We start from the raw sequence: 12096 nt of genomic DNA, 5'->3' as shown, positions 1-12096 counted from the left end.
AGGGTGTATTTTAAAAGAGTTCTCACTCTGTAACCCAGTCTGGCCTTGAATTTACAATAATCCTCTTGTCTCAGCCTCCCAAATGCTGGAATTGCAGGAATGAGTCATCACGCCTGGACTGACAATTACTAAACTGCACTTCTTAAAAATCCAACTTACAGTTCTCTATGTCTAGAAATGAATCTGGAAATGAAGGGGATGTGCTAATGAGACCATCAAGTCCACATTCATATTTGTAAGCCTCATACTAAAGCTACTAGGGTAAGTCTAACCAAGAAGCCTGAGATTCCAGATGTCAACTAAAGCCCACTGAGCTTGCTTACATGTCACAGAATATGAAGCATGATCTAGCAGTATAATGGGAACACTCAACCATGGAAGAAATATTGTTAAGAATCTAAAAGGTGTAGCAGCAAGCCTTGAATGCTCCCTCTTCAGATTTCCAGGCTTTTTCTGCAATGATGATAACAAAGCATTTTCACATGAATAGATGTTTACACAGATCAGTTTAATTGCCATGAGAGAAATCTCCTTAAAAAATGTTTGAGACTATAATTACGACATTTCTCCATTCTATTTCCTCCCTCTAAAACCTCCCATATACTTCTCCCCACTCTCCTTCAAATTCATGGCCTCTTTTTTCACTAATTATTATTGTATGCATGAATATATATATATGTGTGTGTGTGTGTATTATTTATATACCATACATTTCTATATATGTATATACACACATATATATAACATATACTTAGACATATTTCTAAATGTAACCTGTTCAGTTTGTATAATGCTGTCAGTATGTGTGTTTTGGGGGCTGTTTGGCATAGGACAACCAATTGGTGTGATCTTCCCTGGGGAGGTCTACCTCTCTCACTCCTAGCTTTTCTCAACTGTCTGTAGCTCTTTGTTTAGGGTTGAGGCCTCTTGGGCCTCTCTCCATCCAGTCTGGCATGCTTACTGGTGTCATCCTTGTTAACTAACATTTGGGCAGTCATTTTGGTGAGACTTATGAGTATGGCTTCTGATATTACTAGGAGACACAATTTCACTTATCTCTGGCTCTTAGAATCTTTTCACCCCTTCTTCAATGTTCCCTCAGTCTCAGGTTCGTGTTTTGTAGATGAAGCCATTGTGAGAAATCATTTTAAGAAAAAGAAAGTACAGCTTATAACATGTATGATTAATAAAGTTTTTTCCCCACATCTTAGCATGCCTTTAAAATACACTGATTAGAATGTGAGCTAAATATATTCTCAATCTGACCTGTTATCTGAATAGTATGATTTTTTTCAAATTCATGTGAAATACACTTAAGAATGTTCTCAGTAAAAAAAAGTTTTTTGCTTGTTTTACAAACACCTATTTTAACTTAAAAGAAAATATTAAAAGATAATCATGCCAGTGTGATGGCCAGGTAGTTAATGATGCATGCTACTCCTCCAGAGGACCCTGGTTCGGTTCCCAGCACTCACCTGGCTACTCATAAAAGTAAGGAAGCAGCTGGGCGATGGTGGCGCACGCCTTTAATCCCAGCACTCGGGAGGCGGAGGCAGGCGGATCTCTGTGAGTTCGAGACCAGCCTGGTCTACAGAGCGAGTTCCAGGACAGGCTCCAAAGCCACAGAGAAACCCTGTCTCAAAAAAAAAAAAAAAAAAAAAAAAAAGTAAGGAAGCAGAGGTATATAGATATTGGTGAGTGAGGCCAGTCTGGTCTACGTAGTTGAGATCCTGTTTCAAAAAAAAAAATCTCAAATTTAATGTCATACTGATAGAACTAAGGCCTAATTAAGATGATATTAAGCCTAAGTAGAATACAGGAAGTTATTCATATACAAATAAAGTCAGACAATTCTCCATTTAAACTAATGAGTTAAAGGAGAAAGGGAAAGTCAGAAAAACTTCTAACCTAAACGATGCAATAAAAATAACACTGGTCCAAGATCATGGAAAAGATACCTTTAAGTGACCTCTGAAGCCAGCCTATGTCCATAGTCATGATCTAAGTAGACCACCCTCTTCCAGCATGAAGATCACAGGGTATGCATTTAGGTAATCTACAGTCATTGCCCAATCTTTCACAGACTACAATTTTCAGGTCTTTCTGTCTCATTTGTCCTCAGTTAAGATATGGAAATTGCTGCCAAAACAAAATTTGGGAAACTATTACATTATAAGTTTGACAAATCTTGTTGTATACAACTATTTTTAAAATATTTATTCTAGGATTTTCATTTTATTTTAAAATGTACCATAATTTGTATTGTATGTATATGTGTACACACACCAGAGAACAACTTGCAGGAATTGGTTCTCTCCTTCTACCACGTGAGTCCCAACAGGAAGCAAAGTCACAAAGTCAGGCTTAGTAGCAAGTGCCTTTACCCTCTGAATCATCTCACCATGGGTCCTAGATGTTCCTTTTCTTCAGCATGAAATCTCACATTATGAACAGTTAATTAATTAATTTTACTAAATATCCAAATGCAAAAGTGTGATACAAAACTCTCTTTTAATAAAATCTTTGGAGCTTTTAACAGCAGTGTAAAACTACAGCCTAGACAGATTTACAAATAAATTATGAAAATCTGTAGACGCAAAGATTACCCTTCCTAGGAGTAGAGGAACTCTAATGACTTAGAAAGTTTTAAAGAGTATATTCAAGAGCATTTAGTGTCTTCTAGCTGCTTACTGGCTTGCTCAGCCTGGTTTCTTATACAACCCAAGGCCACCTGCTAGGAAGAGCACCACCCACTTGGACAAAGCCCTCCTACATCAATCATTAATCAAGAAAGTACCCTAAAGAGTCCTACAGGCCACTCTAATGAAGGCATTCATTAGTTGATGTTCCCTCTTTCCAGATAACTCTAGTTGGTGTCACGGTGACAAAAACTAACCAGCACAAATGACAACAATCCCATCTTAGGCTGACATACACCAAAATACATATTCATCATTGTGTGTGTGAGAGCGATTATTGATTATTTTGAAACATGTAGTCCAGGTTGACCTCAAATTCATTATGTAGCTGAGGCTAGCCTTGAACTCCTATTCTTCCTCTCTCTATTTCTCAAGTGCTAGAATTATAGGTGTGCCTCCCCATGCCTAGCAATATAGTATATTTTGGAGAATAAACCACAGGGGAGAGAGAAAAAGAATGGAGGGAAGGAGGATAGGTATGAATTATTCACTGTACATGATTAAAATAGTCACAATAATGATATTAAGCCAAAAAATACACTAAAAGAAATATAAAATTTGGTTTTTAAAAGATGTACAGGAAACCAATAACAGAACACAAGAAGCTGAAATTAAATGTATCCTTAGATAAAAAAATATATTGATTTAAGTACAATTAAATAACCATTTTCTATTGTGAATAAATGGACAATTAAAAGAGCTAATGAACAAATTTGAAAGGTGAGGGAAAGAGGATGACAAAAGGAGAGGAGGAACAGTACACTAGCACTATCCACGGTCAAGAACCCTTGACACTAGAAACAATTAAGATCTCTAGAGTGGAATAATTTAAGAAAACAACATTGGTGTGATAAATACCAAGAAATTAAGATAAAATTTAAAGGATCAAATATTCATTCTGTCACGCAATGAAAGATTTCATTATAATTCATGGTCATATACAAGCAAGAGAATGGAAATATTATCATTTTTGGAAAATCAAATTATTTTAATTAAAAGCCAGTAATCAAAAATCTATAAAACAGAAATATGGTGAAAAAGAAATCTGTATTATAAATTTACAACTAAAAATTTAAGTCCCCAAATGGGAAAGCAGAACATCTTATCAGCTTGGTAGCTGGTAACAGGTACTTTCTCCACAGTGGTACCTGGACAAAACTAGCCTTTTGACTACTTAATTGAACAATGTTGGTAACCAGCTGAGAAGCTACAGTTTAGGACATGGTTTTCAAAATGAAAATACAATTCAGTTTTTATCACAGGACATAAGAATTCACCCCACCCTACCCTCCAACAAATACCTCTCTCCACAAACCTCACTACTTCTAACTTAGAAATGTAGAGTAATCAAGAAATTCGGGATCAACCTACCCCTGGACCCAGCAATACCACTCTTGGGAATATACCCAAGAGAGGCCCTATCATACAACAAAAGTATATGCTCAACTATGTTCATAGCAGCATTGTTTGTAATAGCCAGAACCTGGAAACAACCTAGATGCCCTTCAATGAAAGAATGGATGAAGAAAGTATGGAATATATACATATTAGAGTACTACTCAGCAGTAAAAATCAAGGACTTCTTGAATTTTGCATACAAATGAATGGAAATAGAAAACACTATCCTGAGTGAGGCAAGTCAGACCCAAAGAGGAACATGGGATGTACTCACTCATATTTGGTTTCTAGCCATAAATAAAGGACATTGAGCCTATAATTCGAGATCCTAGAGAAGCTAAATAAGAAGGTGAACCCAAAGAAAAACATATAGGCATCCTCCTGAATATTAACCTTCATCAGGCGATGCAAGGAGACAGAGACAGAGACCCACATTGGAGCACCGGACTGAAATCTCAAGGTCCAAATCAGGAGCAGAAGGAGAGAGAGCATGAGCAAGGAACTCAGGACCGCGAGGGGTGCACCCACACACTGAGACAATGGGGATGTTCTATCGGGAGCTCACCAAGGCCAGCTGGCCTGGGTCTGAAAAAGCATGGGATAAAACCGGACTTGCTGAACATAGCGGACAATAAGGACTACTGAGAACTCAAGAACAATGGCAATGGTTTTTTGTTGTTGTTGTTGTTTTGTTTTGTTTTTTTGGTTTTTCGAGACAGGGTTTCTCTGTAGCTTTGGAGCCTGTCCTGGAACTCCCTTGGTAGACCAGGCTGGCCTCGAACTCACAGAGATCCGCCTGTCTCTGCCTCCCAAGTGCTGGGATAACGGACGTGCGCCACCACCGCCCGGCTGGCAATGGGTTTTTGATCCTACTGCACGTACTGGCTTTGGGGGAGCCTAGGCAGTTTGGATGCTCACCTTACTAGACCTGGATGGAGGTGGGCGGTCCTTGGACTTCCCACAGGTCAGGGAACCCTGATTGCTCTTAGGGCTGATGAGGGAGGGGGACTTGATCGGGGGAGGGGGAGGGAAATGGGAGGCGGTGGCAGGGAGGAGGCAGAAATCTTTAATAAATAAGTCAATAAATCTTAAAAAAAAAGAAATGTAGAGTAATTAGTCTGGAAAAAAAGCACTTGAAGTTAAGTAAAAGGGATGTAAAACACTTCAAAACCAATTATATTTTAAGACAGATGGTCAAGATTCCTTACTTCCTCTGCTAAGTAATACATAGATTTATCAGTTAGTTTGGTAAATGATATTATTTCATCATAGAGCAGTGGTTCTCAAACTTCCTAATGCTGTAACCCTTTAATACAGTTCCTCATGTTATGGTGACCCCTAACCATAAATTATTTTCATTGCTACTTCATAATTATAATTTTGCTAGTGTATGAATCATAATGCAAGTATCTGAATGCAGGAAAGCTAATATGCAAACCCTATGAAAGGTCATTCAACCCCCAAAGGGGTCATGACCATGGCTTGAGAAGCACTGTCACAGAGCAAGAGAAAAAAGAAGCAAGAAAGAAGGAGGAGTATATGTCACCAAAGAGATGAGAAACGTAACTGGAAAGAAAGAGATCATCTTTTATAGTAGTAAATTTTAAAAATGAAAATTAGTCTTATTTTAAAGAAGTCCAATGCAGTCTTAATCACAACCAGAATCACCAGTAGAATGTGGTCAAAAGGAACAATCTTTAGAAGCAGAGAGAATCCCATGTGATCTTGGCCAGATCACTCCACACCACCTTGTGCTCAATCTTCTCTGTAGAAGGGTTAAAATTAAATGAGATGATACATATAAAATGCCTACTATTAGAAAGGTGAGTCAATGTCCTTTGCCAAGTAGCCATTAGGTTATAAAACATTTTTTTATTTTAAAACTTACTGTGTCAAAGTTCCTTTAAACACAGTTAAAGCATGAAACATTTACAAAAAGACACCCATTCAAGCACCATCTCAAAGCAATGTTGATATACCTATTTTATAGTTTATTGATCATAGCTATAAATAGAGATGTGGAAACTTTCAATATAAAGGAAATATCTAAGAACACAAGTTAAGGGAATCTAGAAATCCAGCCCATTGAATAAAGCTTATATATACAAGAGGAAAATGGAAGGTGAACTGCACATGTCAAACTGTACACCAAGTATCGTCACCATCATGGAAGTTAAGGGAGTCCACATGAAACAAATAACAACTCCAAAAGCAATTGGTAAAAATCTACTAAAGAGATATGTACACAGACAAGTAACTAAAGAGCTCACTTCCTCCCAGAAGGCCCCAGAACCCACTGCTCAGGAACGGACCTTGTTCCAAAATTCTGTAAGCTGTCTTCTGCAGGAGGGCGGCTGAATCCCAAGTGTGGGAATTATCTAGATTCTTAGAAATGTAGCTGGTGATTGACTGTGGGTTTCATTTGCTTTACTACAAGGGTATTGCTGTGATCATCTTCTTTTTTCATGTAACACTGCTTGCTTTGGAAAGTTTTTAAAATCATTCAGACTTACACGTGACCTTTTCCTAACATTTAAAACTAGTTTATGTACAGTGTCCACTTAAATTTTCAGGAAGATTCTTCTGTATGATGTAAAATTCCCTCTGAGGTACTAGAATTCCAAAACACTGAGAAAATCAATAAATGAGAATCCAGAGTGATTAGGACAAATCAGTAAAGGTGATTTTTCCCTGTATGTATGTATGTGTGTGTGTGTGTGTGTGTGTGTGTGTGTGTGTACCACTATTTACATAAGACTGCATTTAACTCAATTCTCTGGCAAATTACATTATTGTAGTCACAGGTACAGAACTTAAAGTATGTATGTAACTTAACCATTCTCTTTTAACCAAATGTGTGTGCAAACAATCCATACGAACCTAATGAATTTCTTATTAAATTAAGCCATTGTAGTAGAAAACTATCATCTATGGTTATTGAAGCAATCCTTGTTCTGTGTTGTTCTAAACATCAGACAATCACCATGTTAGTGTTAGATGAGTGTCATAAATCAATGTGAATCTTAAAAGGCCCATGAAACCAAAGCCAAACACAGGCTGAAACTAAATTCTTCCACAACAGCCTCAGAGACATGAATGCATAGAACATAAAAATCCATGTTTTGGCCTGATAGCTGAAATGCATTACAAAACATATTTACTCTTCTTTGTAAAAATTTGAATTCTCTGAAAAGTTAGTCCCAGAAAACTACATTTATCAGCTAATTTTTAAAACAGTGACTCTTGAGCCGGGCGATGGTGGCGCACGCCTTTAATCCCAGCACTCGGGAGGCAGAGGCAGGCGGATCTCTGTGAGTTCGAGATCAGCCTGGTCTACAGAGCTAGTTCCAGGACAGGCTCCAAAGCCACAGAGAAACCCTGTCTCGAAAAACCAAAAAAAAAAATAAAATAAAAAAAAAATAAAACAGTGACTCTTCACACAAGATTTATGTAGTTTAAAAAATACCTAACATGTCCCCGAGATTGCTCCTTGCACGGCTCTGTCACAGGGCCTGGCAATGACCGTTTTCACAGCTCCCCTGATAGTACACTTTAATCTAATTCAGCCTTTTGGGGCAATTTCTCCAAGGCTGATAAATACACTTTTTGTCTTTTAATGAGATTTTATTAAAACTACTCGATTTATTCCACAGCTAATGAGTGACTATTACATTGCAGGCAGTGTGTTTAGCAATGGAGAAAGATGCATGTTATATATTTCCCTGCCTTCAAGAAGCTACCTATTAGCTAGGTAGAGAGACCATAAATAAGTAACTGTAATTAAATATGATAAGTGCTCTTGGGGTGAAAGCAAATACAGCGTGCCTGGCAACCCGGCATGTCATCCTCGAGCAAGGGTCATGCTGCATCATTCCAATTTTAGTCTATGTCTTAGCAGAGCAGGAGAGTCACAAGTTACAGGTTACCTAAATCCTAAAATTCAGGACAAATATTCATCCTACACAAGCTAAAAATTGTACATTGTGTGATCCTCTTTCAAAGACACTACTTGTGACAGAAAGATGGTGTGTTTTTTATGTTTTAATTTAAATGAACTGTTTTAAAACTTCTTTCACATACTAATACTGATTTTACATTTACCTATAAAACTATAAATCTACAAAAGGGACAGTAAGTAGTTATGACATAAATTAGTCATTAACTTGTATTTGCATAATACCTTTTCTTTCCAGTAATTGCTACATTTGTTAGGACAAGAGGTTTGGGGACTAGATGGGTGTGGTGGTACTGGACAATTAATCCCAGCATGTAGGACGCAGAAGCAGGTAGATACCTATGAGTTTGAGACCAGCCTGATCTCCTATGAGTTCCAAGCCAGCCTGGGCTAGACACTGTAAGACCCTGTCTCAAAAACAAAACCAAACAAAAAAAGGAAGCTTGGGACTATAACTGAATTTACTTCAATAACTTCAAAGATGCTATATGAAAAATGTTATGAAAATAAGAGGCACTGAAGAGTTTCTGCAATTTTCAAAAAGGAGGGGTTTTTAATTTTTTAAAAAGAAATGGCACCTTGATGATAAGATTCTTTCAAAGATAGCGTTAGCAAGAGTAAAGGTTGCAACAACTACAAAGAAAATTTATTTCAAATAGCATCTCCTTTCAAACCTCCTTAACCAAAAAAAAAGACACCTAAGGGGGTCTAAATTACATCGGAATTAATGCCAGGAGTGGCAACACACACCTTTAATCCCAGCACTCTGAAGATCTCTCTGTGAGTTTAAAATCAGTTCGAACTACGTAACAAGCTCCAAGCCAGCCAGAGCTACAGTAGTGAGACCCTATCTCAATAAACAAACAAACAAACAAACAAATAAATAAACTGGAAACTTCCTTCACAGCAAAAATAATGCCTAGCTCACAAAGGATGGATGAGTGGGTGGATGGGTAAGCAGAGGAGTGAGTGGGTGACCAATATGTCTTGAAAACCAAAATCTATTTTAAAGAGCCTCAGTGAAATTTAAAAACTATTAAGACATTGTGGTGTAAACACAATTTGTGGTACTAATTTGCTATGAAAGAGAATCAAAATTCAGTGGAGTCTGGGTAGAAATTAAAAGGATTTTCAGGATGAATGATGATCTGCAAGGCCTTTCTGTTTAAGCTCATAATTGAACAAATTCTTAGTTTAAATGTATGCTGTCAAGGCCCCGGCAAAAAAAAAAAAAAAATCTGAAATGAATTTCAAATTCAGGATCAATATATAGTGACACAAATTTACTGGAGAAACCTTCAACCTTTGCCCGGGTGAGGACCACCATCATTACATTCTTTACCACTGAGGCTGCCTAGGATTCATTATTTCAAGAAATGCCATTTTATAAATGACACCAACCAAGTCAGATTTTGTAGAATAGGAATAAAATTTCACAGTTCACAGACATGCAGGCAGCCACTGACTACCTAGCATCTCAAAACAGAATTCTGCCAGGGCGTCTTCTAAAATATTGTGATCAATTTCACTTCAGCTAACACGAAGGTGACCACTTTTCAAAATCCAAAGCGATCACACTGTCATCCTTTCAGACCTGAAGGAATGAAAACCAGTCACCAAAATTGATTTAATGACGGCTATTTTCCAAGATCATAATATATGTAAGCATCTTAATTCCACATTTTCCAGTGATCAACTGCAGACTCACAACAGCCATAACTAAGATACAATCAATATCACTCACTCACACATGGTCATCTGGGTGTTTTTGAGAAACATCTCATTTAGCTTCTTTGTGTGCTCGAACACTGAAGAAATGAAGGCGATTTCTGATATTTTTTCTCTAGAGATGTGGTAGTTGATGTGGCTATTAAGCACTTGAAATGTGGCTAATCCAACGGAGGCAATAAATTTTGCATTCTGCTTAATTGATTAAAATTTAGAAATAGTTAATTCAGTTACTGGAAAACTTTTATGTATGTTTGGAACAATTTAAGTATGTGAATCTACTTTTGTACATGCAAATTTTATGAGACCTAAATACAGATCAAGTATTTCTGGTGAAAAATTTAGCTTAGCGTCAAAATTGAGATGTGCTGTTAGTATAAAACACACATTGGATTTCAAAGACTTAGTATGAAAAGATGCACAGTATTGCAAAAAAAATTCATGCTGAAATCACTAATTTAGAGGCAATGTATTAAATAAACATTGCTAAAATTAATTGCACCTTTTTGTTTGAAATCTTTCTAATGCGGTTACTTGAAAATTATAAATGACACGTGGCTCTCATTAAATAGCTTTGGGCAGCGCTGCTGCTCTCGGGCACATCCACGGCTCTAGCAAACAGACACATTTGGACTTCTTCCTCCTGACAGACAGGCTGGTCACTGAACAATGGGGCAAGGAGGAATGCGTCCTCGAAGCATATGGATCTAAGGAAAGAGGGTAGCAAGCTCCATCCACAATTTCACCGTGTGAGCAGCAATGTAATACCTCAATATACAGGAAAAAATGAGTTATCAGCACTCAAAAAATTGAAACTGAGTATACTGCAGACAACTTAAAAGAGGTAGAGCCAACTGCTCTGTCTTGGTTTCATTTCCTAACTGTGGACCTTAAAATAGACAATAAAGCATCGCTTCCAAAAAGAGGTAAAATATTCCGATATTAGCTATCTAACGAGCACTATTAAATAAGCAAAAATTGCTCTTAAATCTTATCTCAACTTCCAAAGCCACAGAATACACGCTGAGCTGGGAAATCAACTTCAGATTGCCAGCATTTCCCTCACAAGCAAATTAGCAGGATTGTGCACTTGGAATACTGTTTGACAAGAATGAAAAGGAAACAATTCAAAACAGATTTCAGGACTGGACAATTAGATGAGGAACTGCAGATTTAATTCTCAATCAGTACTGTGATTAATCTGATTCCCTGCTTTTCCCTGGTGTAATTATACAACCCAGATGAAAGGATGAGCATTTGGACTGTCAGTTCTATATTCTAGACCAGCCCGGTGACTCAAAGCAGACGGCTCTACCACGCTAACCACCATCCCAACAACAGTGGAAGGGAGCCTTGAGCACTGATTGTACAGTCATTGCATAACGAGGCATTAAAAATTTGGGTGCCCCTAACTCTTTCTACGTTCGTCTAAGGCAGGTGAAGAAATTGCTGAAACTGGACGCACCCGTCTTCAATGACCCTCTTAAATCCGGGCACGGGGTGAACACAAAGGCATCTGTCTAATATCCTGGCACAATAGACACACACCCCACAATTAAAAACCCTGGACGCACTCTCTCGCTCTCTCCACACAAGCACACGAAATGCAGGCTGCTCTTTTCGTAAAAGGTCTAAGGTACAGGAAAGGTAACAATAACCCCAACTGTTCCCAGTAAGCAACTATAAAATCGGTCCTGCCACGTCCCTGTGTAACCGTCAGATAAAATGCAGGGAGCCCGCCCCACGCCTTATGGGGTGGCGGACCCGGGTTCGCTGGTCTCCACGGGTCGCTGAGAGCCCTCAGACCCTCTCTTGGCAGGAGATCCAGGTACACGTCTATAAATACTACAGGGTGAAGAGGACAGGGAAGGCAAAGGAGAGGGAGAGAGGGCAGGGGGCAGGCCCGGAGCGGGTGCGGGAGGCCCGGGGCACCGCTGAAATGCATTTTTCCACACTCCCGCTCCCTCGCGTGGAGACTCACTTGCCGATCACCTCGCACAGCTCATACACATCCTCGAACAGCACGTCGTCGTCGGCCATGGTCCGGAGGGGACAGTGGCCGCAGCGTGGAGGGTTCTGAAACCTGGGTTGGGGGCGCCCAAGAGCTCAGTGCCCGGGCTCCGGGATCGCGTCCTCTCCACAGGACTCTCAAGCCCTGAGTGCCGAGGAAGCTCAACTGGGGCCGCGAGGCCCGGAGACTGCAGCGCCTCTCCTCTGCCGGCTGCCGTCCCGGCGCGGGCGGCGGGGCCGGGGCGTGGGAGCGAGGGCGGCCCGGGCCCGGCGCCGCCCGCCCGCCCGCTGCTCTTGGCGCTGTCG

The 12096-nt window shown here is 39.3% G+C and overlaps 1 protein-coding gene across 1 annotated transcript in view; it reads right to left on the bottom strand.

Moving 5' to 3' along the window:
- LOC121445427 (peripheral plasma membrane protein CASK-like) overlaps positions 1–11884 on the bottom strand; it is a gene marked incomplete at its 3' end in the record, with an annotated part of 332821 nt that extends 320937 nt beyond the window's left edge. The window contains exon 1 of the mRNA XM_041647561.1: positions 11762–11884. Within this exon, the coding sequence (XP_041503495.1) occupies positions 11762–11820 (59 nt within the window). The remainder of the gene's footprint in view (positions 1–11761) is intronic.
- Positions 11885–12096: the final 212 nt, after the last annotated feature.

The sequence above is a fragment of the Microtus oregoni genome, unplaced genomic scaffold (genome assembly GCF_018167655.1).
Source record: "Microtus oregoni isolate MIOR12 unplaced genomic scaffold, Mior012 000189F_ref0000355, whole genome shotgun sequence".
In the NCBI taxonomy this organism is placed as follows: domain Eukaryota; kingdom Metazoa; phylum Chordata; class Mammalia; order Rodentia; family Cricetidae; genus Microtus; species Microtus oregoni.
This window is presented reverse-complemented; position numbering and strand designations above follow the sequence as displayed.